Source organism: Oncorhynchus masou, chromosome 29, assembly GCF_036934945.1.
Source record: "Oncorhynchus masou masou isolate Uvic2021 chromosome 29, UVic_Omas_1.1, whole genome shotgun sequence".
In the NCBI taxonomy this organism is placed as follows: domain Eukaryota; kingdom Metazoa; phylum Chordata; class Actinopteri; order Salmoniformes; family Salmonidae; genus Oncorhynchus; species Oncorhynchus masou.
The window spans coordinates 13426600-13454392 of record NC_088240.1 but is presented as its reverse complement, the minus strand read 5'-3'; the positions used below and the strand labels follow the sequence as shown (position 1 = coordinate 13454392).

At 46.4% G+C, this 27793-nt stretch overlaps 4 protein-coding genes across 9 annotated transcripts in view; all 4 read left to right on the top strand.

The window, feature by feature from the left end:
• LOC135519031 (CRACD-like protein) overlaps positions 1 to 1871 on the top strand; it is a 555588-nt gene extending 553717 nt beyond the window's left edge. For all 6 annotated transcript variants that reach the window (XM_064944063.1, XM_064944065.1, XM_064944064.1 and 3 more), the window contains 2 exons: positions 345 to 1455; positions 1758 to 1871. In XM_064944063.1, coding sequence (XP_064800135.1) covers positions 345 to 1455; positions 1758 to 1861 — 1215 coding nt within the window. In that variant the 3' untranslated portion in view covers positions 1862 to 1871. The remainder of the gene's footprint in view (positions 1 to 344; positions 1456 to 1757) is intronic.
• LOC135519034 (mucin-2-like) lies at positions 1871 to 3989 on the top strand. Its single transcript, XM_064944070.1, has 3 exons — positions 1871 to 2916; positions 3007 to 3127; positions 3256 to 3989. The coding sequence occupies exons 1-3, from the start codon at positions 1939 to 1941 to the stop codon at positions 3459 to 3461; spliced, it is 1305 nt and encodes a 434-aa protein (XP_064800142.1). The 5' UTR covers positions 1871 to 1938; the 3' UTR covers positions 3462 to 3989.
• An 800-nt stretch (positions 3990 to 4789) lies between these two features.
• Positions 4790 to 10533, top strand: LOC135519035 (protein CREG2-like). The gene is made up of 3 exons (XM_064944071.1): positions 4790 to 4868; positions 5947 to 6060; positions 6216 to 10533. The coding sequence occupies exons 2-3, from the start codon at positions 5954 to 5956 to the stop codon at positions 6493 to 6495; spliced, it is 387 nt and encodes a 128-aa protein (XP_064800143.1). The 5' UTR covers positions 4790 to 4868; positions 5947 to 5953; the 3' UTR covers positions 6496 to 10533.
• Positions 10534 to 13482: 2949 nt separating this feature from the next.
• Positions 13483 to 27793, top strand: part of LOC135519454 (alpha-1,3-mannosyl-glycoprotein 4-beta-N-acetylglucosaminyltransferase A-like) — a 50843-nt gene continuing 36532 nt past the window's right edge. The window contains exon 1 of the mRNA XM_064944691.1: positions 13483 to 14210. Within this exon, the coding sequence (XP_064800763.1) occupies positions 14117 to 14210 (94 nt within the window). The 5' untranslated portion in view covers positions 13483 to 14116. The remainder of the gene's footprint in view (positions 14211 to 27793) is intronic.

The following is a 27793-nucleotide window of genomic DNA, read 5'->3' as shown; positions in this document are numbered from 1 at the left end:
GCTCAGTTTCCACTACATTTTGTGAGCAGTGTGCACCAGATCTGCCTTTGGTGGCCTTTCTCAATAGCAAGGCTATTGAGTCTGCACAGTAAAATATTTTCTTAATTTTGGGTCAGTCACAGTGGTCTCTCAGATCGTTCACAGCTTTGTGGAAGTTACCTGTCACGCTGAGGTACTGTATGTATAGTTTTTTTGTGTGCTCTAAGGCAATGGTGTCTAGATGGAATTTGTGTTCATGGTCTTGGAAACTGGACCTTTTTTGGAACATTATTAATCTTGTTTTACTGAGATTTACTGTCAGGGCCCAGGTCTGACAGAATCTGTCTCATTCTCTCTCTCTCCAGACTGAGTCGAGACCACGCTCAGAGAGTCTCAACAACTTTGACCAACAGTTGACTGAAGAAGAGGAAGGGCCTGCCATTACCGGGGGGAGAACACGTTTACGCTGTCACTCTACCCTGATCCTAAAGTTGCAACAAGGGGGGTCGACCACCCCCACTGCACCCCCAGAGCTGACACCCCTAAAGTCGAGTTCCACAGATTCTGAGGGGTCCCCCAAAAAAACCACTCTCCCCTGCAAGCTCTTCCCACAAGAGCAGCCCTATCCTGGCGTTCCAGTTGTCTCCCCTGCCCCTGTGACCCGCCAGCTACCTGGAGCTAAACAGCCACAGCCCTCATCTGTGACCACAGTTCAGGACCTGAGATACACTCCACAACAACAGACCCTGAAACAGTCCATGGGAGACCCCAAGCCCCCAGAACCATCCCAAACCAAGAGGGATGTCCTGAGCAAGAGTGGGGTACCGAATTCTACCCCCAGCACCGAGGGTAGCCCCAAAGATGAACCACTCCTTTCTGCTAGGCCCACAGCTAGCCTGACCACAGTGGTGACTCTCAGATCGTCCTCTCTGAGGAGCAAGACAGATGCTAGGGCTGGTGGTCAGAGTACCACACAGCCACCTGCAGGCCAGGAGGACACAGGTCAGGCAGAGCCAATGTCCACTGGAGGAGCTCCGAAGCCAGGCTCCGGGCCCTTCCTGTTCTCCATCAACTCAGCCAAGGGGAGAGAAACACCCAGGATGGGAAGTGGTGGTTTCTTGGTAGTAGTGGAGCAGGCTGGGGATGGGGCGACGAGGGAGGAGGAGACAGAGGTAAAGTTGAACCCCTCAAACGCCAGCCAGAGGGGGCAGGAGCAGCAGAGGGGCAGGCGGGAGAGGGACAAGCCCAAGGAAGAGGAGTTGACTGCCATCGATATGGGGGGGGAAGTCTCGGAGGTGGGCGCTCTCCTTCTTGCCCCTTATACTCCCTCCTCAAAACCCACCGGGCTTGAGGGGCTTCGGGACACCCCTCCAATCAGGGCTAACTCCATGCCCAAAAAGCTCTATACAAACAACTGGGTTTCTCCTACAACACTGTCTTCATCCAGGGGAAGAGCTGGTTCCCTCAGAGAAGCAGGTGAGACCCACTCTCTGAAATGGATGAATATTCAGCAATGTGGGTAAATAACAAACATAATATACTGTAAGTCATGTGCTTACTGGATAGGGATATCAGTGCTGGACTTTGTCCCCAGCTACACTTCTACAGAATATGCAATCTCTATGTTATCAGGGCAGTTAACCAATGAAGGAGATATGCTGCACTAGAATAAGAATGGCAGGCTACACCGGAATGATGGACTGTTACTGTGCTCGTTAAAACACCACCAGTGCTGTTTCATCATGTGAATGTGTCTAACCCCCTGTTTCTTCCCTCAGATACAGCAACCCCCGCCCAGCCTACCCCTCACCTCTCATTAAAGAGGCCCAAACCACCCCAGCTACACCTAAAGAGGACCAAACCCTCCCTGTCCTACCCATAGAAGCCCAGGCTACCACCTCAGCCCCTCAGAACCCCCTGACTTCCCCCCATGCGGCACCCCAGGCTGCCGTATCGTGGATGAGCATGGCATGGGGGAAGACCAGGGGCCTCCAGCAGCTCTTCACCAGCAGTTTGCCCAGAGAATTCACCGGCATGCAGTCCCCAACTCAACCGCAGGCTCAGACCACAACGCAACCACACACACCGTCACTGGCTAGGATTGTGATGCAAACTCAGAGACAGAATGCAACACAACCACAAACGACAATGCCACCACAGGCTCAGACCACAACACAACCTCAATCACAGACCACAATGCAACCCCTGACTGCTAAACTACTGGAGTCACAGAATACAGTGAAACCACCACAGACAGCAGCACAAGCCCCCACACAGACCACAAAACTACCAGTGACACAGACCACAACGCCACCACAGGCTCAGACCACACAGCTACCAGTGACACAGACCACAACGCCACCACAGGCTCAGACCACAAAGCTACCAGTGACACAGAGCACAAAACACCTGCAGACTACCAAAACACCACAGACACAGAACGGAACACAACCACAAACAATGACACAACAATCAACACAGAACTCAAAACCATCAACACAGACGTCCAACCAAATCAACACTCGAGCAGCACAACCAACCGCTACTCAACCTCTAGCCCAGTCTACACAATGCTCCGTGTCTCAGGTGACCCCACAGTCCAGCCGACGAGCAAACCAGCCCACCCTGTGCTCCACTCCACAGACCCAAGCTCAGATAACACTACAGATCGCCCCAATGGGTGCAACTTCCGCTCAGCCCCCTTGGAGCGCACTAAATCTAAACCCTATCCCCCAGCCCAAACCAGCCTTAGCTCCAACAACAACCCCAATCCAACTCCTAGTGAGAGGTGAGAAGATCCCTGGCGACCAGAGGAATAGTGAGGGGGCGGCTGTGTCAACAGAGAAGAGGGTGGACCGGGACAGGCCATCGACTGTGGGAGGGACGGCAGCCTTTTTGGAGAAACGGGCAGAGTGGACCCCTCCTGGTGGAAGCAAGGTAACATCCCTGCTCTCTCTCACACGTTCATCTGAGAACAGAGGTGTTAATTAAAGAGTTTCAGTTCACTCTCACTCCTCCCCAATACAGGTAGAGCTCAGGAGAACCAGGACCCCACCTGAGTCTCAGCCCACGGCTGAATTGGCCGCTCCTCCCAAATCCACACCCAGTCACAGAGATGCTAAAGATGCTAAACTCGACAGGAGGCCAGGTAGAGCGACGTTAAATTCATTGGATGGGTTAAAATAATGACTGAAGTATATGTTATAGTAACCATTAAGATAGTGTCCTATTAATTTCTATGGTCATCATAACAGCCTCTCTGTGTTCCCCTCTTAGAATCGAGCCCAACCATAGTGGCAGGCAGACTTGCAGACCGAGAGGACAAATGGTTGAGGAAAAACATGCCAACTTCATTGTCTCCTTCATCATCACCTTCGTCATCATCCCCCTTGCAGACCATTTCTGACAGCGGGGGTCAGCCATCTTGGATGGAACTGGCCAAGAGGAAGTCAATGGCCTGGAATGACAAGACCATGGACTGATAGAATAAGAAAGAAAGGAAGGGGAGTGTCGGGATATGTACTGTATATATAGAGAGATAAAAAGAGAAGTGGGAGTTCCTTATTTGAATGCACTTATTGCTAATTGCTCTGGACAAGAGCTCCATTGTAAGTTGTGAGAGTGACAGAGGAGAGGAACATCAACAATGGTAGTGATGGGAATGTATAGAGACTGAAGGACAAAGTGAGATGTTGAGTTCATTGAAGTGGAATTTAATTGACCTTGGAAGCAACAGCTATTGGCAAAACATGCTTCCCTTGAATGTACAGATGTGCTGTGTTTGCAAAACAATGTTTGTATTTCATGTTTCTTGTATGGGATAACTATGAAGCTGATTGGTTTCCTGTCAATAAATTCTTATGTTTTGTTTTGATCCAAACATATTTTTTTCCCAAAGTATGGGCTTATGTTGGAAATAATATTGTTTGAATTATCTATGAATGCTTAATCAGAAATACATTATTTATATGATACAGTAGTTGTCTGTAATAAATGTTGATGTATCGGTGTGTTTTCTGTCAATAAGACAGTTGTCTGTCATTGTATTTTTGCTGACTATACAAACAGAGCATTAAAAGTACCCTGTCTGTGATCCCACTCCCCAAGGGTGTCTCAGGGGGAGTCAGGATATGAAAAAAAAAACATTTCCAATAGGACAAATATAATCACCCACCAAATTATTGTTTTAGCATTTAATTTCAAAACTATTTTGGTTATCCAAAGACAATGTACAACTTCAGAAATAAATGTGTTAAAGCAGCATGTATGACTAGTTCTGGCCTGGGAGAATTTCAGAATGTCAGAAAATGTAAACGAGGAAAGGAGGGCAACATTCACCCGGTCATTACGTGCTGTACCGGGGGGTGGCGCTGTGGCAATTGTCTACCCCTTGCGTAAGTAGTGGCTCCACCTATTGCTCTCTGCTTACATTACGAAAACACACATACGTGACTCACTAAACACAGACAACTTCTCAAAGTTTTATTAAGCTATACCATCTTTCCCTGGTATTATTTGCCGCGACACTGTGCCTTTGTGAGAGCTACACTCTTAGGAACTCTTGGGCTGTCGCGTCCAATGACGCCGTGTCCGAGGAGGAAGCCGTCCCGGTTGTGCTAGTGGACAACAGCGGGCTTTGGAAACCGGCATATCCGCACTCGGCGTTACAAGACGGTGCGGAGAAGCCCAAAGAAAGCGTCAAATCGAAAACCAAGGATGCAGCGCCCGTGTCCTCTGCGTCCAGGGTCTTCTCCTATCGGATGGAGGAGATGACAGCGCCCGCCAGTGCTCCCTCACCTGCACCACACCAGGATACGGCGAGGACCGTCAGATACATGGCCCACGACAGCGACTGAGGACATCTCGCCACCATCTCCACTCAAGACAAGGTACACTTCATTACAATTGCTCCATGAAGCACATTGTTACTCAACATTTACTATAATTTGTTGTGTTCAGATAACAGCCATGTATAGCCGGTGTATAACAATATTTCAAATCAAATGTATTTATAAAGCCCTTTGTACATCAGCTGATATCTCAAAGTGCTTTACAGAAACCCAGCCTAAAACCCCAAACAGCAAGCAATGCAGGTGTAGAAGCACGGTGGTTAGGAAAAACTCCTTAGAAAGGCCAAAACTTAGGAAGAAGCCTAGAGAGGAACCAGGCTATGTGGGGTGGCCAGTCCTCTTCTGGCTGTGCCGGGTGGAGATTATAACAGAACATGGCCAAGATGTTCAAATGTTCATAAATTACCAGCATGGTCAAATAATAATAATCACAGGCAGAACAGTTGAAACTGGAGCAGCAGCGCGGCCAGGTGGACTGGGGACAGCAAGGAGTCATGTCAGGTAGTCCTGAGGCATGGTCCTAGGGCTCAGGTCCTCCGAGAGAGAGAGAGAAAGAAAGAGAAAATTAGAGAGAGCATACTTAAATTCACACAGGACACCGGATAGGACAGGAGAAGTACTCCAGATATAACAAACTGACCCTAGCCCCCCGACACATAAAATACTGCAGCATAAATACTGGGGACTGAGACAGGAGGGGTCAGGAAACACTGTGGCACCATCCGATGACACCCCCGGACAGGGCCAAACTTTGTGTTCACAGATAAAGGGCCTTCCTTTTGGGAATATCTTCTCAGTCAGTGATGGCCCAAAGGACAACAGTACAGGAGTCCTCTATTTCTATGTCACCCTGATGAACAACACTGTAGCAGACCTGAGAAGCTTCCCATTTGCCTCTCACTCTCTCAGAGGCAGAGAGCGTGTACTGGGTTGTGATACAACCCGGGATCAAACCAGGGTCTGTAGTGACACCTCTAGCACTGAGATGCAGAGCCTTAGACCGCTGCACCACTTGGGAGCTCTTGGGTCCCCATCCAGTACTACATTAAAGTGGCACATTAAGGCTTGCTGCGTGTATTTCTGTGTTATTGTTCAACATTATGTTATGTCTCCCCAGGCAGCAGATGTATGATCCTGAGGACCCCCGCTGTGCCAGACTGACTCTGACAGGCAAGATGGTGGAGGTGGACCCAGAGGAGGTGGAGTTCGCCAAGGAGGCCATGTTGTCCATGTGTGTGCGCAGGGCACACTAATTGCTCATCCTCCCTGATCATGTTTTGAGTGTCTGTCCAATTGTCTCTACATATGTGCAATGTGTGTGAGCCTTTCTACTTAGCCTACCTGTCTGCGTGTTTAGTGAGTATAATGCTCATCCTCTCCCTCCAGACACCCTGTGATGAAGAAATGGCCAGTGGGACACAACTGGTTCGTTATGAAGCTGCAGCTGACCCAGGTCTGGCTCCAGGATTGGGTCGGAGGGTGTCACTCACCCCCCTGGAAGACTACTTCAAAGCCACACCCTACTGAGAGGAACTTCATCCACAATGTATATGAAATCTACTACACCGTGTCAGTTACAACACACGGTACCAATACAAGACTTGGTGTTAGCTTCTCTGTATGCACAGCAGCTGTCATTACATTCATCACCACAAACACAACATAATGGGAGGCTCTAGAACCTTCAAACGCAACTCTGGACCAAGATGCCCTCTAATCAGGGACTGATTTAGACCTGGGATACCAGGTGGGTGCAATTCATTCTCAGCTGGAACAGGAAACCAACATACCTGCTCTAGAAGCTCTAGTCCTGGAATATTTGGTAGTGAGATGGGAAACATGAAGAGGGTTTAGACCTGCTCTAGAAGCTCTACTTCTGGAATATTTGGAAGTGAGATGGGAAACATGAAGAGGGTTTAGACCTGCTCTAGAAGGTCTACTTCTGGAATATTTGGAAGTGAGATGGGAAACATGAAGAGGGTTTAGACCTGCTCTAGAATCTCTACTTCTGGAATATTTGGGAGTGAGATGGGAAACATGAAGAGGGTTTAGACCTGCTCTAGGCAGAGTGTGGTCTTACCATGGATCATGCAGAAGTAACACATGTAAGATGTGAATATACAGACGTAGATATAGATGCCTATAAGCAGACACTGGAGATTGTTAAATGTACAGAATTATTTACTAGCTTTGCAGATGTTGTTTATCCAATGCTACCACAAAGCCTTTTCACATAATCTTCTGTCCAACAGCTAGACAATGACAAACCAAAAACATACCTAAAACAGGCTCATGTCTGGTGGACAATAGATTGACTCTGATCTTGAGTTGTCAAGTCACATTTCCATTTTATGCTTAGGTCAAATAATGGACATGTTTTTCCAGTCTTTCAATCACGGTTATTGATGCAGTAGCCTTAAGCTGATAAAGTGTTATGATTTTTAAATAATTGGACCACTGTCAATGTAGGTATGCTCCTAATTATGCACTGATCAAAATGCCTTTCTCTGTATTAACTGCTTTTCAGAAAGTATTTTGTTTGCACTTGCAGGCTATTCTTTGTTTGCTGAAATGTCGTGTTTCCAGTCCGGCCACACTAGTCGCTGCTCAACTCCATCATATCATGGAGTTGAGTTTAATCGGCTACACCTTATTAAAACAATTATAGTCTTTGGTAAATAAATACTGGACCGATTCAGTCCTGAGGTAGTGCAAACTGCATACAGTATTTCTAATTTTGTTGTCAATGTATTTGTTAATTTGTCAAACAGTATTTTGGGATTTTGGTGCTGAAGAGAGTGGGCTCCAGAGTGGCGCAGCGGTCTACTGCACTGCATCTCAGTGCTAGAGGCATCACTACAGACCCTGGTTCGATATCCAGGCTGTATCACAACCGGCCGTGTTTGGGAGTAGGTTTGCACATTTCGGGGAATATTCAGAGGTGGATACTTTCCGTGGAAATTAATGGAAATATATGCACATAAACCTTTTACCTTATCATAAGTAGGCATAATTGCAAATTATTAAATCCTTCCAATATAATTTTTAAAAACAATTTAGCTATGAGTTGATTTTTCACATGGGATGATTTCACTGAACAACAAAAGAAAGGGAATATGTAAAATTAGAGTCTGGAAACTAAAGCTTTGGTTGTCTTCCTCTCAGGCTTTCATGTCTTCTCCCTAGAACTCCTCAATGTCCACCTCTTGAACATCAGACTCGGAGGCCTCATCTTCACTGTCACTTTCCAACCTTGTTGAGGATGGCTCATTGTCATGCTCAACATGCCTCAAATTTGCCAAGATGGCTACCAATTTTTCAACCTATGTCTTGGTCAGCCTGTTGTGTGCTTTGGTGTGTGTGTTCCCAAACAAGGACCAGTTGCGCACTGAGGCGGCTGATATTGGTGGGATTTGGAGGATGATGGAGGCAACAGGGGAAAGAGCCTCAGATCCACAAAGTCCCTTCCACCAGGTGGCTGATGAGATATGTTGTCACGACTGCCATATTGCATCTCCATCCCAAAGCCCTTGCATGGAATTGTACTTCGCCAGACTGCCAAGAACCTTGCACTCATCCAGGCCAAGGTGGCGGGACACGGTAGTGATGACACAATAGGCCTTGTTGATCTCTGCACCAGACAGGATGCTCTTGCCAGCATACTTGGGGTCCAACATGTACGCTGCAGCGTGTATGGGCTTCAGGCAGAAGTCTTCACACTTTTTGATGTATTTCAGAACTGCAGTTTCCTCTGCTTGGAGCAACAGTGAAGTGGGCAGGGCAGTATGGATTTCTTCTCTTACATCTGCAAGCAGAGTCTGAACATCAGACAGGATGGCATTGTCTCCCTCAATCTGTGCAATGGCTACTGCTATAGGTTTCAGGCTGCTTACCACTCTCTTCCAAAATACATAATCCAGGAGGATCTTCTTGATGGGGCTGTCCATATCAGCAGACTTTGATATGGCCATTTCTTGGAAAGACTCCTTCCCCTCTAACATGATGTCAACACCACCCCAACGGGTGTTGCTGGGAAGCTTCAATGTGGTGCTCTTATTCTTTTGACTTTGCTTGGTGAGGTAGATTGCTGCTATAACTTGATGACCCTAACCATTTCCTTGGCTCTCTTGTAGAGTGTATCCATTGTTTTCAGTGCCATGATGTCCTTGAGGAGCAGATTCAATGCATGAGCAGCACAGCCAATGGGTGTGATGTGGGGGTAGGACTCCTCCACTTTAGACCAAGCAGCCTTCATGTTCGCAGCATTGCCTGTCACCAGTGCAAATACCTTCTGTGGTCCAAGGTCATTGGTGACTGGTGTGGCTGTTGTCCCTTGTCTGTGCTCTTGTAGAATACTGGTTGAGGGGTGTAGATGATGTAGTTAATTATTCCTTGCCCACAAACATTTGACCACCCATTAGAGATGATTGCAATACAGACTGCTTTCTCTATGATTTGCTTGACCTTTATTTGAACTCTGCATCCAGCAAATGAGTAGATAAAGCATGTCTGTTTGGAAGGGTGTATGCTGGACAAAGAACATTCAGAAATCTCTTCCAATACACGTGGTCTTTGAGCATCAGAGGTGAACCAGTTGCATACACAGCTCGAGCAAGACATTCATCAGCATTTCTCTGACTACATTCCTCCATTGTGTCAAAAAACTTCTGATTCCAGGATTACCATGAGCTGTCTGCTATCGATAAGGTGTCTGATTCATCATTTTCACCTCCACTAGAAGTTTAGGGACTTTTGTCACAGTTTGCTTGTTGTGAGCTCAGAGGGAACTTTATGCATTTGGCCAGATTATTCTGCATAATTGTTGCATTCTTCACATATGATTTGGCACAGTATTTGCAAATGTGCACAGCTTTCCAGTGAAATGTCTCCACACATCAGATAGTGCTCCGTTGCATTTTTCTGTAAAGATTATATATATTTTTTAAAATCCCAAATACAATTCCATGTACAGATAAATAGTTAAGCAGTTAGATTAAACAACTCCTTTGTAAGATAAATGTTTTAAAATGAAACATGTATGGAAACAGGTGAATTAACACTCCTCAGTTAGCAGGCTCAAGCAAGCTGAAACCCACATGGTAGCAAAAACTAACTAGCAGCAATTCCTCCAAAGGGGGCAGTATTGTCCTGAGCCTTAACAGGTTAACAAAAAATAATGTATGTCATGTAAAATAGATTCACCCCACCCAGCATTTTAATCAAAACTTACCAGAAAGGATGTAGTCATTGGCTCAGACAGTGTAGTAGTGTGGGCTCAATAGCATCTCATTAGTGTGCAAGATCTTGAGAATCCGCTGTACATGTGATGGAAGAGTGCACTGCACATGTGATGAAATAATGCACTGTGCATGCAGAGGGTTTAACCAAAATATGCCACAAGACCTATAATTGCCTTGTGTATCCCACAAAAATGGTTCACTGTTAAGCTAAATTTTTTGAAGAATTTAAGCAAAATTCCCCAAATTCCAGGGCTTAACTTCCCATGGGAAATTTCCAGAATAGTTCAGGAAATTTACCGGAAAGTTTCCGACCCTTTTTCAACCCTAATTGGGAGTCCCATAGGGCGGTGCACCATTGGCCCAGCGTCGCCCTGGTTACGGTTTGGCCGGAGTAGGCTGTCATTGTAATTAATAATTTGATCTTAACTGACTTGCCTAGTTAAATAAAGTTTGAATAAAACATTTTTTAAAGAGGGGTGTGTGTTTTACTAGCTCGAGCATCCCATAAATTCTGCATTGCGCAGGTGTGTGTGTAACTCACCGTTACACTGTGAGAAGCCTGAAAGTACATAGTGTAACAGTATAACTTTAGACCGTCTCCTCGCCCATACCCGGGCGCGAACCAGGGACCCTCTGCACACATCAACAACAGTCACCCACGAAGCATCGTTACCCATCGCTCCACAAAAGCCGCGGCCCTTGCAGAGCAAGGAGAACTACTACTTCAAGGTCTCAGAGCAAGTGACGTCACCGATTTAAACGCTATTTAGTGCGCACCACCGCTAACTAAGCTAGCCGTTTCACATCCGTTACACTAGCAATAACATTTTATTTGACTGGATTTGATTTGTCGTCACCAGTGGATCCAGGTGAACAGGACTGGCCCTCGTTATCTGATATTTTTCAAACACAATCATTTGCAGCACCTTTCCCAATGGAGATGGCATCCAATGTACCTTAAATAATAAAAATCAAATACATTATTTTAAATGTTGGCGACGGAGTAGGCATGCCACTGACCGTGCCTCTACACCTGCATTCTGCACTCTCAAGAGACAGGAGCGGTAGAAATACTCTGAATGATCGGCTATGAAAAGCCAACTGACATTTACTCCTGAGGTGCTGACCTGTTGCACCCTCTAAAACCTCTGTGATTATTATTATTTGACCCTGCTGGTCATTTATGAACATTTGAACATCTTGCCATGTTCTGTTATAATCTCCACCCGGCACAGCCAGAAGAGGACTGGCCACCCCTCATAGCCTGGTTCCTCTCTAGGTTTCTTCCTAGGTTTTGGCCTTTCTAGGGAGTTTTTCCTGGGTGCCTCTACACCTGCATTTCTTGCTGTTTGGGGTTTTAGGCTGGGTTTCTGTACAGCACTTTGAGATATCAGCGGATGTAAGAAGGGCTACATAAATACATTTGATTCTATTTGACTTGATGTTGAAAAAGTGTCTTGCCTCCGACTGGGCAGGTGAAGGGTGAGGGGGCTGTATGAGGATTTTTTATATATATATTTTAAGTTACCGCACGGCCTCTGTGGAGGGACGCCGGCCTCCCAAGTACTCATTGCTAACTGGGATTTGTCACTGTACTCCAAATGTTACCTTTATCCACACTGATACATCAAGAAGACTGAAATACTGCAAGTTTTGCCGGAAACCTGCCCTTTTTGTACTCATGCTAGTTAGCAGTAGCCATCGCTAATAACATTATATTATAGAATGCTGTGTGTGCTGAATTGCATGCGCAAGCCAAGCGCCACCACTACAGTCAGTAGCGCTGTCAAAGCTGTAAAAAAACAAAACAAATTAAAGTCTGCAAACAAGCAGAAACATCAGCCACAACGTGTTTACAATACCTTGTTGGTAAGCCATTATTTGTTAGACCGAATGGAAAAACGTCTGAATGAGCATTTGAAGGAGCAGGATCAAACATTTTAGCATTCTAAACCATCGCAGAGGTAGGGAGAAAGGATGGTGATCCTGATGCTTCTGCTTGCCAGCCACATCCCACGCAGTTGCACCTGATTCCTCCTAGTTAGTTAAAATACAGAGTAACAATCAAGCATTTTGACAACATTAATGACAGTTTGGAAACTTGAGGTAGGCTGTCTCCCTACTACGTTGACTTCGGTTTGCAGTATGACAGTCACAAATATCTTTGATACAAATGTTATTAGCAACTTCTAGGGTAGCTAGCTAGTTAGCTTCAGCTTGGTAGCTAGCTAACACCAATGCAACCAGACTGAAAACAATGACCAGAAACTGCAACAACAACAACAAAAAATCCATGTGATTAACTATTAGCTAGGCAACCAGTGGTTGTTCTACTGAAGTCAAACTTCAATTTATGAAATTAACTAGCTAGCTCGATAACAAACTATTAGGATAGCCAGCAACCTATCCCTGTTTTCCCAAGCTAACATTATAAGCATCTAGCTAGCTTCATATGGCTAGTGTAGCTTGACCGGTTCCGACCATCATCAACCAAATACAAAAACTAGCTATATCGATGTTGTTTTGCTATGTTTTTTTTGTGGGAGAACATTGTTTGGATCCATCAGCTAGCTAGCTTTTTTTCTGATCATCACTGTCCCAGAGCTTGGGGAAGTGCGTCTGCCTCCTGCGGTAGGTGTGCAAGACAACTTCACCAGCATCATAGCATAGGTCTCGGTGAATCACAGTGACATTATATATCAGTGACTGTAATCAATGTGTGATATCTACATTCAAAATGTATGAATGTGTTACATTATTATGCAATGTACAGTCATATTCAGATCCTGATTGGTCTACAAGCTTATTTGACACATATATATTTTTTACATTCAAAGACCCAACCCCTGCTTGTGGTACGTTTTCCATGATTGCGTTCTGACCCCAGTGCAGTTCAGTGTAAACAAGCATAACAGTAGGGTCGGAAACTGCTGTCAAACTAGCTAATTTTATGCTGAAGAGGAGTCAATGGAACATATCGCGAGCGAGCCTGCTGTGTATGTGCTGTGCAGCAGTATAGCTCACTAGCTAAGCAGCCAGCGTGGGAGTCTAATCAGAAGACAGGTATCCAACTGTGAAGCTCGCTATATGCAGCCTGCCAGCCACTAGGGTAGTTACATATGTTAATGAATCTCTTTAACCTTATCTTGCGAGGGGATATGACAACTAGCTAAGCTAAGCTCTATGAAGAAGCACATCCACATCTTGGGTTTGGGCTGGTTCCCAGCAAAGACCATCCTCCATCTGCTGAATGTGTCAGCTAGCTAGTTACTTGTTTTGCTACCTTCCATCTGCACGTCAGTGGTTGCTGCTTGCCAACTTTGATCAGCTGAAAATATATATCTAGTTCATGCAGATGTTCGCTTCTTGTCAAACTAGTTGATTCGGTTTGCTCTTGCCATCCACAGAATCACCCGAGTGCAGAAGATTAAGGAGCCGTGTCAACACTTCTGTTCAGGATCTTTCAGTTATCCCAATCACTTTATGCAGTGAGTGGAGGGGAATAATCGCATCGCCCGACCATGCTCACATTTAAAAAAGGAAGAGCTGCCTCGTGATTGTACCACCCTCAAGCGAGAGAGCGAGAGGAGAAATCATCATCAACCACAGAGCGAGAGGAGAGATCATCATCAACCACAGAGCGAGAGGAGACATCATCATCAACCACAGAGCGAGAGGAGACATCATCATCAACCACAGAGCGAGAGGAGAGATCATCATCAACCACAGAGCGAGAGGAGACATCATCATCAACCACAGAGCGAGAGGAGACATCATCATCAACCACAGAGCGAGAGGAGAGATCATCAGTCACTCACGGAAACGACGCTGAGGACTCGTCACGGCAGACAGGGACAGAGAGACGTCCATTCCCCTTTCCAGTTAGCTAGCTTCTCAAACCTCCTCGCTTCCTTCCAACGTCCCCCCGGTACTACCCGAGTTGGGCAACCGTAATCACGCGCCTCCGCCTGGACTGACAACCCCAGAGGAAGAGAGGCACGGCTCCCTCGGGTCCCCACGCTTCGTGGAGAGAATCGCTGAAATGAGATGAGGCTCAGAAATGGAACGGTGGCGACTGCGATAATTTTCTTCACGTCGTTTCTCAGCCTGTCTTGGTACACATCCTGGCAAAATGGCAAAGGTAAGTAAGCAAACTCGGTTGTCAGCAGCTATGGTGTGTTACCACTCGATTTCTGCCATTCAATCATTTACAGTTGGCTAGCCAGCTAACGGTTTTGACAGCTATTTGCTCTGACTGGTTGATGGACAGCAAGCTAACCGCTAGGAACACATTTTCTAACTATATAGCTAGCTATGCCATTGAGCAGACGATTACATTTTACATATGGGTTGTCCTGGGAATCGGTCCCACAACCCTGGCGTTACATTCGCCATGCTCTACCAACTGAGCTATGAAGGACTTAATGCAGTGACAGACAGACACTCTAAATATGAGTTGTGTTGTTGGCTGGCTATGAAGCTTAATCTTCAAACCTGGACGTTAGGATACTGACACAGACGGCTACATAGAAGGGGGCTATTATGTGTAAGGGTTATATATGGCAACCAGCCCTACACTCTCACAGTTGGACATTGCTTTCCGTAAGAATCATATCATCCGGATGTCGGATGAATGCAGGTATCGAAGCCAGATACAGTAAAGCTATGCAAATCCACAGCTGTTGAGTTTTTCATGCAACCCAACCAACTAGCGAGCCGAGTACAAGATCGATCCTTTTGCTCGTGTATTTTGACAGTAAATCGACAGTCAATAATTCCCCAGTTCGACCCGTCTATTTATCGATTAGAATAACATTTACACACATGTGCACTAAAAATGTAGTCCTAGTTTGTTGATAAGAAACCAACTGGATTTTCTTTTTCATCCTGTTTCTTTCTTCAATCTTTTCGCATTGAACTATATTTGGTGCTAAGTGAAATTTTCTAAAAGGATGCTTCATTTATAGGAGCCAGATGTCTGACAGGATGTATCTGTGGTTTGTTATTTGCAGAGTGTAAATAATTGTGGCCTTTAGATCAATTCTAAGCCAAGGCATGTGATTAGGCTGTTTATTTTACCTTTATTTAACTAGGCAAATCAGTTAACAAATTATTATTTACATTGACGACCTACCGGGAAACAGTGGGTTAACTTCCTTGTTCAGGGGCAGAACAACATATTTTTTTTTTTACCTTGTCAGCTCAGGGATTCTATCCAGCAACCTCAGGGATTCCATCCAGCAACCTTTTGGTTACTCGCTGGCCCAACGCTCTAACCACTGGGCTGCATGGTGCAACTAAAGGCTATTGATGATTTGAGAAAGTAGCACAAAAAGCTTGCACTCTTTGTTCCTTGCCTGGTGGCGAGATATTCTGTGTAGCCGAAGGGAATGCCACTCAGTTATGACAATATAAAAAATAGCCCATTACTTGGTTATTGAAAATCCAATACACATTCAGTAATTGTAGGCTAACTGTAGCGCTGTCCATTTCGTTGCATTAGGCTTTGAAACAACATCTACAACAACCATGTTTTACACTGTTTCAACCTGCTGTTGAACTTTCTTCAAATTGATCATCACAGTGAGGTGAGTTTTAAAAATATGATAGGTATACTGTTATGATGATAAGTGTTTTGAAGTGATTTTCTATTGTATTTCCATTGATGTCAGTGGTTAGACCTGGGGTGGGAAACTCCAGTCCTCAGGGGCCTGAGGTTTTTTTCTTCTTATTTTTTTCTCCATCCCTAGCAAACACAGCTGATTAATCAAATTGTATTCTAAACTGAAGATCATTACAAGGTGATTATAGGAGTCAGGTGTGTTAGCTGAGGCTGGGGAAAAACTGTGACACCAATCAGGCCCCCTGTTGATTGGAATTGCCCACCCCTGGGTTAGAGGGACAATAGAACCCCGAGGACCAGGCCATTAGGACCTGATTTTTGTTAGCAAGTTGGGTACTACAAAGGCATGTCCAGAGTGCATAAAAGGAGATTATCGTGACTCAACGGTCACATGGAATTTGACTGCAGTCAATATGACCACCAGTCAATATGGCCACCACAACAGCCCTATTATTAATTACAGTAATTTACCGTTCAAAATCTTGGAGTGGAAACATTTGCAGATTTCACGACCTGCTACATTTGTGAGAAAAAAGTTTTGGTTAATTTCATAACCATAATTTACGAGATTTGTAAAAAAAAAAATCTATAATATATATATATAATAATAATATATATAATAATAATGTTGAGGGACCGTGTGCGCCCGAGCATGTGTCTGGTTTCTCTGTCCTGATAATGTTGAGGGACCGTGTGCGCCCGAGCATGTGTCTGGTTTCCCTGTCCTGATAATGTTGAGGGAGCGTGTGCGCCCGAGCATGTGTCTGGTTTCTCTGTCCTGATAATGTTGAGGGAGCTTGTGCGCCCGAGCATGTGTCTGGTTTCTCTGTCCTGATAATGTTGAGGGACCGCATGTGTCTGGTTTCTCTGTCCTGATAATGTTGAGGGAGCATGCGTCTGGTTTCTCTGTCCTGATAATGTTGAGGGAGCGTGTGCGCCCGAGCATGTGTCTGGTTTCTCTGTCCTGATAATGTTGAGGGAGCTTGTGCGCCCGAGCATGTGTCTGGTTTCTCTGTCCTGATAATGTTGAGGGAGCTTGTGCGCCCGAGCATGTGTCTGGTTTCCTGTCCTGATAATGTTGTGTGCGCCGGCATGTCTGGTTTCCCTGTCCTGATAATGTTGCTTGTGCGCCCGAGCATGTGTCTGGTTTCTCTGTTCTGATAATGTTGAGGGAGCGTGTGCGCCCGAGCATGTGTCTGGTTTCTCTGTCCTGATAATGTTGAGGGATGTGTCTGGTTTCTCTGCGTGTGCGCCCGAGCATGTGTCTGGTTTCCCTGTCCTGATAATGTTGAGGGAGCGTGTGCGCCCGAGCATGTGTCTGGTTTCTCTGTCCTGATAATGTTGAGGGAGCGTGTGCGCCCGAGCATGTGTCTGGTTTCTCTGTCCTGATAATGTTGAGGGAGCGTGTGCGCCCGAGCATGTGTCTGGTTTCTCTGTCCTGATAATGTTGAGGGAGCGTGTGCGCCCGAGCATGTGTCTGGTTTCCCTGTCCTGATAGGGAAACCAACATTATAATGAGGGAGCGTGTATTGTCAGCATGCTGGAGAGGTTCCAACCAACTCAATGCACCACAGTACACATGTCAATCAGGAGCTTTCTCTGAGCAGACTCAGCAGTGTTCTTATACGGCTATACACAGACATGTTATTTGCATGATTTAGCATAATTAATTAATCATTACCATTTTGTTTAATTCATGTGACTGACCAATACTGGTTTGTAACATGGGACAGACCAAAACCTCACGAGCTTCTCCTCTCTAAGCTGAGACCTTGAAACTGAAATATCTTTCTTGTTCTCAAAACAACATCTGGGCGTACTGCCAAATTGCAGCTACAGTCAGCCACTTGCATGAACACAGAAATCAGTTATAAGCACAAACATACAAATCCCATTACACTGCCAATGAATCACAGTGTATCAATGTGTCCATAAGGCAGAGGCTGGTGATCTCACATTAGTTGACTTTCAACTTTTAGGTTTTTATCATTTTAATTCAGATTGTTATGATTAACCACGTGACAATGCTTCTGAGAAACTAAAACATTATTATTGAAATTAAACTGTTCAATGAAAATACTCATATTAAAATCAACTGTCACTCAGACAGTAGAAATGGTTAGGATAAATTATAAGCTTCTCCAAACTTAACTCACAAGCCGCCTATTTAATTGCCTCTACGTGTCCAATGTTGGAATAAGCCTATAGGCTACTTTGAAGTAAGTTAAGACCTGCCTCATAACATGAAATAAAACATTCAAGGTTTCATACATTTTTAAGTATATTTTCAGAATGAGTACAGCCTCCAGCTCACATTGTAAAGTTGTAGGTGACGCGCTGATAGCCTGTTGCCTGCACTTGAATGGTGAATGAGTCTTGCTTCAATTACCAGTTGAGAAATAAAAATAGTAGCTCTTTTTAATCGTGCATCAAAACTGTTTTTAATCGGTGATTGCATTTAGAATTGTTGTGCAATAAATTGGCTTCTAATAGCACGTTTTACTTCAGCAGCAACCCGCTGTGGAGCTACAGGATATATCCCGCTCAAAATAGGCTCTGTAAGCTGTGCGCTTGTGTATTAATTGTGTTGGATAAATAAAATGCATAACTGACGGAAATACACAGATGAGAATTTTAATTCCACAAAATTATGCAAATGTACCTATAGACCTGTATGCATGACGGTCAAATGTTTTTCCATTGACTGGTATTTCCATCAATTAATAAAAAGCTGTTTTGCAAAGATATTGTTTTAGCCGGTAAACAGTTTTATTTATAGGCTTTTAATTATTTTTTATTGGCCTAAACCCTGACGGAAACCCTGCCACACACATACTGAAATCAGAAATCCTCACAAATTAAAAGAACGAAAAGAGAACGAGAGACACCCAGGAATAGGCCTTGATCATGCACTGCATGATATAACATGTCTGTCATTATTAATTCCTAAAACTGGAGGAAGGATTGTGAAACTCAAATGTATTTGTCTCGTGTTTCGTAAACAACAGATGTGGACTAAAAGTGAAATGCTTACTTACAGGCCATTCCCAACAATGCAGAGAGAAATAAAATAGAGAAATAATAGAAAAGTAAAATGCGTAATAATAGATGCACAATGATAACTTGGCTTTTGGAAAGTATTCATACCCCTTGACCTTTTCCACATTTTGTTACAGCCTCATTCTAGAATTGATTAAATCGTTTTTGGGTGTAAACTGTTGTATGCCAAGCAGTTGCCATTCCAAGCTGTGATGCAGCTAGTCGAGATGCTCTCAATGGTAGAGCTATAGAACTGACTGAGGATCTGAGGGACCCATTCCAAATCTTTTCAGCCTCCTGAGGGGGAAGAGGCGTTGTTGTGGCCTCTTCATGACTGTGTTGGTGTGTTTGGACTATGATACATCCTTAGCAATGTGGACACCTAGAAACTTGAAACTCTCGACCCGCTCCACTACAGCCCTGTCTATGTGAATGGGGGTGAGCTCAGCCCTCTGTTTCCTGTAGTCCACGATCAGCTCCTTTTGTCTTGCTGATATTGAGGGAGAGGTTGTTGTCCTGGCACCACACTGCCAGGTCTCTGACCTCCTCACTATAGGCTGTCTCATTGTTGTCAGTTATCATGCCTACCACATTCGTGTTGTCGGAAAACTTAATGTTGGTGTTGGAGTCGTGCGCAGATCGCAGTCGTGGGTGAACAGGGAGTACAGGAGGGTCAGCGTGGCAGATGTGTTGTTGCCTACCCTCATCACCTGGGGGGGGGGTCTCGTCAAGAAGTTCAGGATACAGTTTCAGATGGAAGTGTTCAGTCCCAGGGTCCTTAGCTTTGAGGGCACACGGTGTTGAACCCTGAGCTAAAGTTAATGAACAGCATTATCATATAGGTGTTCCTATATGGGAAAGGGCAGTGTGGAGTGCAATGGAGATTGCATCTTCTGTGGATCTGTTGGGACAGTATGCAAATTGGTGTGGGTCCAGGGTGTCTGGGATAATGATTTTGATGTGAGTGCTATGGGGAGATAGTCATTTAGACAGGTTACTTTGGCATTCTTGGGCACATGGACTATGGTGGTCTGCTTGAAACATGTAGGTATTACAGACTGGGTGAGGGAGAGGTTGAAAATGTCAGTGAAGACGCTTGCCAGCTGGTCAACGCATGCTCTTGAGTACACGCCCTGGTAATATGTCTAGTTCTGCGGCCTTGTGAATGTTTTCCTGTTTAAAGGTCTTACTCACATCAGCACGGAGAGTGTGATCATGCAGTCATCTGGAACAGCAGATGTTCTCATGCATGGTTCAGTGTTGCCTGCCTCGAAGCGAGCATAAAACGCTCTCAGTTCATCTGGTAGGCTTGTGTCATTGGGCAGCTCACGGCTGGGCTTCCCTTTAATCTGTCATAGTTGGCAAGCCCTGCCACAACCGACGAGCGTCAGAGCCGGTGTAGTTAGTCGGTCTTAGTCCTGTGTTGTCGCTTTGCTTGTTTATTGGTTTGTCGGATGGCGTAGCATGATTTATTATAATCGTCCGGGTTTGTGTCCCCTTCCTTGAAAGCGGCAGCTCTAGCCTTAAGCCTGATGTGGATGTTGCCTGTAGCCTGTAATCCATGGCTTCTGGTTAGGATATGTACGGTCACTCATCGATGCATTTATTAAGGAAGCCGGTGACTGATGTGGTAAACTGCTCATTGTCATCGGATGAATCCCGGAACATATTCCAGTCTGTGCTAGCAAAACATTACTTTAGCATAGCGTCCGCTTCATCGGACCACTTCTGTATTGAGCTCGTCACTGGTACTTCCTGTTTCGAGTGTTTGCATGTAAGCAGGAATCAGCAGGATAATTTTATGGTCAGATTTGCCAAATGGAACTGCATGCATTCTGCCTCCACTCAAGAACCCAGCCTTGTGCATGTGTGGTTTTAGTCTTGTTTACACCCAGCCTTGTGCATGTGTGGTTTTAGTGTTGTTTACACCCAGCCTTGTGCATGTGTGGTTTTAGTGTTGTTTACACCCAGCCTTGTGCATGTGTGGTTTTAGTGTTGTTTACACATAGCCTTGTGCATGTGTGGTTTTAGTGTTGTTTACACATAGCCTTGTGCATGTGTTGTTTACACACAGCCTTGTGCATGTGTTGTTTACACACAGCCTTGTGCATGTGTGGTTTTAGTGTTGTTTACACATAGCCTTGTGCATGTGTGGTTTTAGTGTTGTTTACACATAGCCTTGTGCATGTGTGGTTTTAGTGTTTACACATAGCCTTATGCATGTGTGGTTTTAGTGTTGTTTACACACAGCCTTGTGCATGTGTGGTTTTAGTGTTGTTTATACACAGCCTTGTGCATGTGTGGTTTTTGTGTTGTTTACACACAGCCTTGTGCATGTGTGGTTTTAGTGTTGTTTACACATAGCCTTGTGCATGTGTGGTTTTAGTGTTGTTTACACACAGCCTTGTGCATGTGTGGTTTTAGTGTTGTTTACACATAGCCTTGTGCATGTGTGGTTTTAGTGTTCTGTTTGTGTCTGCGTTAGGAGGAGGAGCACAGACAGACGGACACCTTCCCAAATGTCATCCAGGGCGAGTTACAGAGCAGCGTAGTGTGGCACAATACTTTGTATTCATAGACACTCATTGGCTGCTCCCCCTGGACCAACCGTCAGTAAGACTCCATAGCTAAGCAGAGTTGTGCTGGCTATGGATAAGCGTCTCTTGTGTTTCTCACATTCAGACCAGTGTGCTGTCTGGGCACGATGTGTTGTTGAGCCTCCCGGTCACCACTCCCTCCCTGGGATGTTACTGGTCTGGTCTCTCCCTGGTATACATTAGGTTAGATAAACACTGATTGGCTGTACCAGAGCTTGCGTCTCTCCCTGGTATACATTAGATTAGATAAACACTGATTGGCTTTACCATAGCTTGCGTCTCTCCCTGGTATACATTAGATTAGATAAACACTGATTGGCTGTACCAGAGCTTGCGTCTCTCCCTGGTATACATTAGATTAGATAAACACTGATTGGCTGTACCAGAGCTTGCGTCTCTCCCTGGTATACATTAGATTAGATAAACACTGATTGGCTTTACCATAGCTTGCGTCTCTCTCCTGGTATACATTAGATTAGATAAACACTGATTGGCTGTACCAGAGCTTGCGTCTCTCCCTGGTATACATTAGATTAGATAAACACTGATTGGCTGTACCAGAGCTTACGTCTCTCCCTGGTATACATTAGATTAGATAAACACTGATTGGCTGTACCATAGCTTACGTCTCTCCCTGGTATACATTAGATTAGATAAACACTGATTAAGCCTAAAGAGCTTGTTTTGCAGTTCATCACTTAGATAAACACTGAATGGCCCTCCCGGTCTTTCTGTCTCTATATCCCTCTTTCATTGATTGATAAACACTGATTTTCTCACTTGTTTTCTTCTTTCACCTAGTCTTGCCCTCTTTTGCTTGTCTTTCTCGTCATCTCTCTCGGGGTCTCTGATCGCCATCTCTCGTCATCTCTCTCGGGGTCTCTGATCGTCATCTCTCTCGGGGTCTCTGGTCGTCATCTCTGATCGTCATCTCTCTCGGGGTCTCTGATCGTCATCTCTCTCGGGGTCTCTGATCGTCATCTCTCTCGGGGTCTCTGATCGTCATCTCTCTCGGGGTCTCTGATCGTCATCTCTCTCGGGGTCTCTGATCGCCATCTCTCTCGGGGTCTCTGATCGTCATCTCTCTCGGGGTCTCTGATCGCCATCTCTCTCGGGGTCTCTGATCGTCATCTCTCTCGGGGTCTCTGATTCCCATCTCTCTCGGGGTCTCTGATCGTCATCTCTCTCGGGGTTTCTGATCGTCATCTCTCTCGGGGTCTCTGATCGTCATCTCTCTCGGGGTCTCTGATCGCCATCTCTCTCGGGGTCTCTGATCGTCATCTCTCTCGGGGTCTCTGATCGCCATCTCTCTCGGGGTCTCTGATCGCCATCTCTCTCGGGGTCTCTGATCGTCATCTCTCTCGGGGTCTCTGATCGTCATCTCTCTCGGGGTCTCTGATCGCCATCTCTCTCGGGGTCTCTGATCGCCATCTCTCTCGGGGTCTCTGATTGTCATCTCTCTCGGGGTCTCTGATCGTCATCTCTCTCGGGGTCTCTGATCGCCATCTCTCTCGGGGTCTCTGATCGCCATCTCTCTCGGGGTCTCTGATCGTCATCTCTCTCGGGGTCTCTGATCGTCATCTCTCTCGGGGTCTCTGATCGTCATCTCTCTCGGGGTCTCTGATCGCCATCTCTCTCGGGGTCTCTGATCGCCATCTCTCTCGGGGTCTCTGATCGCCATCTCTCTCGGGGTCTCTGATCGCCATCTCTCTCGGGGTCTCTGATCGCCATCTCTCTCGGGTCTCTGATCGCCATCTCTCTCGGGGTCTCTGATCGCCATCTCTCTCGGGGTCTCTGATCGTCATCTCTCTCGGGGTCTCTGATCGCCATCTCTCTCGGGGTCTCTGATCGCCATCTCTCTCGGGGTCTCTGATCGTCATCTCTCTCTTCTCTGATCGCCATCTCTCTCGGGTCTCTGATCGTCATCTCTCTCGGGGTCTCTGATCGTCATCTCTCTCGGGTCTCTGATCGTCATCTCTCTCGGGGTCTCTGATCGTCATCTCTCTCGGGGTCTCTGATCGTCATCTCTCTCGGGGTCTCTGATCGTCATCTCTCTCGGGGTCTCTGATCGCCATCTCTCTCGGGGTCTCTGATCGCCATCTCTCTCGGGGTCTCTGATCGCCATCTCTCTCGGGGTCTCTGATCGCCATCTCTCTCGGGGTCTCTGATCGCCATCTCTCTCGGGGTCTCTGATCGCCATCTCTCTCGGGGTCTCTGATCGTCATCTCTCTCGGGGTCTCTGATCGCCATCTCTCTCGGGTCTCTGATCGCCATCTCTCTCGGGTCTCTGATCGCCATCTCTCTCGGGGTCTCTGATCGTCATCTTTCTCGGGTCTCTGGTCGTCATTTCTCTCGGGGTCTCTGATCGTCATCTCTCTCGGGGTCTCTGATTGTCATCTCTGATTGTCATCTCAAGTCATCTCTCTCCTATTTATCTAGTGTATTTCATCGTCCCCCCTCTCTTTCACCCGTGGTCCTACTTTCTTTAATTCTCGTTTCCGTGTGGGTGTTTAGTCTGCTTAGCCTCAGGCAGTGAGTCACTCTGAAAGTGAAGTATTTGAAAGCTCAGTGTTAGTGGGCATGCAGAGAACACTGTGAGAATGGTGTGGATATGCCTAGATGCTAACTGTGTCTGTCTCTGTGGCTTTATACCTATGTTTCTTGGATTGAGTAAAGTGGCTCTGCATTTAAGGGACTTGAGTGTGTTTGTGTGTAACAGTTTTTGTGTGTGTCATAATTGCGAAACATTTGTTTTTGCATTATTGAATAATCCAACATATCAATGTATTGCCACTCCCATCTCGTCACATGACTCTGAATAATGGCTCTGAGAATCAGCTTTCTAAATGGTCAAGCAGCCTACTGAATGACCCACAAGAATGTGCACTTCTCAATTTGTGAGATCTCGGAATGTAGGGCAGCAAGATCTCCGACAGAAGTATACTCCCAGCGGTGTGCTACTCTCTATTGACGAGACCTTGCTAATGGAGGTCAGTGCAGAACCTATGGAACAACAACTGCTCAATGGGAACAGAAGTCTAAGTGCCGATATCTGTGGTGAGAGTTGGCTGCTTTCAGTTAACAGTGTAATGGAAGGAGACATTACAATTAGGCTAATCAGCACAGTTGAGGTTAAAAAGGTTCAAAGTTCAAATAAGTTCAAATAAATCCCTCCCTCCAGTTCTACCTCCTCTCCTCTCCTCTAACACTTCCTTCCATTTTCTCTCTTTCCATCCGTGGGCATGTTTCTCCTCTCAGCTCTGGTCTGTCGTTCCTTTGTCAGTTCATTGCAAACACAATGGTCCCAAAAATAGCTGGAGAAAGGTGTTATTATGACAAACGAATGCTACTGACTCTGAAGATAACGGAGGGGAATTCTGATGCCTGTAGAGAGAGGGAGACAGAATGAGAGGGAGAGAGGGAGACAGAATGAGAGGGAGACAGAATGAGAGCGAGAGAGGGAGACGGAATGAGAGGGAGACGGAATGAGAGGGAGAGAGGGAGACGGAATGAGAGGGAGAGAGGGAGACAGAATGAGAGCGAGAGAGGGAGACGGAATGAGAGGGAGACGGAATGAGAGGGAGACGGAATGAGAGGGAGACGGAATGAGAGGGAGACAGAATGAGACGGAATGAGAGGGAGACGGAATGAGAGGGAGACGGAATGAGAGGGAGACGGAATGAGAGGGAGACGGAATGAGAGGCAGAGAGGGAGACAGAATGAGAGGGAGACGGAATGAGAGGGAGACGGAATGAGAGACGGAATGAGAGGGAGAGAGGGAGACAGAATGAGAGCGAGAGAGGGAGACAGAATGAGACGGAATGAGAGGGAGACGGAATGAGAGGGAGACAGAATGAGAGGGAGACAGAATGAGACGGAATGAGAGGGAGACGGAATGAGAGGGAGACGGAATGAGAGGGAGAGAGAGGGAGACGGAATGAGAGGGAGACGGAATGAGAGGCAGAGAGGGAGACAGAATGAGCGGGAGAGAGGGAGACGGAATGAGAGGGAGACGGAATGAGAGGGAGACGGAATGCGAGGGAGACGGAATGCGAGGGAGACGGAATGCGAGGGAGACGGAATGCGAGGGAGACGGAATGCGAGGGAGACGGAATGAGAGGGAGACGGAATGAGAGGGAGACAGAATGAGAGGGAGAGAGGGAGACAGAATGAGAGGGAGACAGAATGAGAGCGAGAGAGGGAGACAGAATGAGAGGGAGACAGAATGAGAGCGAGAGAGGGAGACAGAATGAGAGGAGAACAGAATGAGAGGGAGACAGAATGAGAGGGAGAGGGAGACAGAATGAGAGGAGACAGAATGAGAGCGAGAGAGGGAGACAGAATGAGAGGGAGACAGAATGAGAGGGAGAGGGAGACAGAATGAGAGGGAGACAGAATGAGAGGGAGACAGAATGAGAGGGAGACAGAATGAGAGGGAGACAGAATGAGAGGGAGACAGAATGAGAGACAGAATGAGAGGAGAGAATGAGGAGACAGAATGAGAGGGAGACAGAATGAGAGGGAGACAGAATGAGAGGGAGACAGAATGAGAGCGATGAGAGGGAGACAGAATGAGAGGAGACAGAATGAGAGGGAGACAGAATGAGAGGAGACAGAATGAGAGAGGGAGACAGAATGAGAGGGAGACAGAATGAGAGCGAGAGAGGGAGACAGAATGAGAGGGAGACAGGAGACAGAATGAGAGGGAGACAGAATGAGAGAGGGAGACAGAATGAGAGGGAGACAGAATGAGAGAGGGAGACAGAATGAGAGGGAGAGAGGGAGACAGAATGAGAGGGAGACAGAATGAGAGACAGAAGAGAGGGAGACAGAATGAGAGCGAGAGAGGGAGACAGAATGAGAGGGAGACAGAATGAGAGAGAGAGGAGACAGAATGAGAGAGGGAGACAGAATGAGAGGAGACAGAATGAGAGGGAGACAGAATGAGAGGGAGAAGAGGGAGACAGAATGAGAGGGAGACAGAATGAGAGGAGACAGAAGGAGACAGAAGAGAGGGAGACAGAATGAGATGAGGGAGACAGAATGAGAGCGAGAGAGGGAGACAGAATGAGAGGGAGAGAGGGAGACAGAATGAGAGGGAGACAGAATGAGAGGAGACAGAATGAGAGGGAGGAGACAGAATGAGAGGGAGACAGAATGAGAGCGAGAGAGGAGACAGAATGAGAATGAGAGGGAGACAGAAGAGGGAGAATGAGAGGGAGACAGAATGAGAAGGAGACAGAATGAGAGGGAGACAGAATGAGAAGGAGACAGAATGAGAAGGAGACAGAATGAGAGGGAGACAGAATGAGAGGGAGACAGAATGAGAGCGAGAGAGGGAGACAGAATGAGAGGGAGACAGAATGAGAGCGAGAGAGGGAGACAGAATGAGAAGGAGACAGAATGAGAGGGAGACAGAATGAGAGGGAGACAGAATGAGAGGGAGACAGAATGAGAGCGAGAGAGGGAGACAGAATGAGAGGGAGACAGAATGAGAGGAGAGAGAGGGAGACAGAATGAGAGAGGGAGACAGAATGAGAGGAGACAGAAGGGAGAGAGGGAGACAGAATGAGAGGGAGACAGAATGAGAGCGAGAGAGGGAGACAGAATGAGAGGGAGACAGAATGAGCGCGAGAGAGGGAGACAGAATGAGCGGGAGACAGAATGAGAGACAGGAGACAGAATGAGAGCGAGAGAGGGAGACAGAATGAGAGACAGAGAGAGGGAGACAGAATGAGAGGGAGACAGAATGAGAGGGAGACAGAATGAGAGCGAGACAGAATGGGAGACAGAATGAGAGCAGAATGAGAGGAGGGAGACAGAATGAGAGGGAGAGAGGGAGACAGAATGAGAGGAGACAGAATGAGAGACAGGAGGAGGGAGACAGAATGAGAGGGAGACAGAATGAGAGGGAGACAGAATGAGAGGGAGACAGAATGAGAGCGAGAGAGGGAGACAGAATGAGAGGGAGACAGAATGAGAGGGAGACAGAGTGAGAGAGGGAGACAGAATGAGAGGGAGACAGAATGAGAGAGAGAGGAGACAGAATGAGAGGGAGAGAGGGAGACAGAATGAGAGGGAGACAGAATGAGAGACAGAATGAGAGGGAGACAGAATGAGAGGGAGACAGAATGAGAGGGAGAGAGGGAGACAGAATGAGAGCGAGAGAGGGAGACAGAATGAGAGGGAGACAGAATGAGAGCGAGAGAGGGAGACAGAATGAGAGGGAGAGAGGGAGACAGAATGAGAGGGAGAGAGGGAGACAGAATGAGAGGGAGAGAGGGAGACAGAATGAGAGGGAGACAGAATGAGAGGGCGAGAGAGGGAGACAGAATGAGAGCGAGAGAGGGAGACAGAATGAGAGGGAGACAGAATGAGAGGGAGACAGAATGAGAGGGAGACAGAATGAGAGGGAGACAGAATGAGAGGGAGACAGAATGAGAGGGAGAGAGGGAGACAGAATGA

What these genes read in the sequence shown, in the direction of transcription:
- LOC135519034 (XM_064944070.1), top strand. Translation starts at nt 1,939, where the DNA reads ATGAGCATGGCATGGGGGAAGACCAGGGGCCTCCAGCAGCTCTTCACC. An exon ending in CCCCTCCTGGTGGAAGCAAG is followed by an intron (nt 2,917 to 3,006) that starts GTAACATCCCTG and finishes TCCCCAATACAG; the next exon opens with GTAGAGCTCAGGAGAACCAG. An exon ending in TAAACTCGACAGGAGGCCAG is followed by an intron (nt 3,128 to 3,255) that starts GTAGAGCGACGT and finishes TTCCCCTCTTAG; the next exon opens with AATCGAGCCCAACCATAGTG.
- LOC135519035 (XM_064944071.1), top strand. Translation starts at nt 5,954, where the DNA reads ATGTATGATCCTGAGGACCCCCGCTGTGCCAGACTGACTCTGACAGGC. An exon ending in AAGGAGGCCATGTTGTCCAT is followed by an intron (nt 6,061 to 6,215) that starts GTGTGTGCGCAG and finishes CTCTCCCTCCAG; the next exon opens with ACACCCTGTGATGAAGAAAT.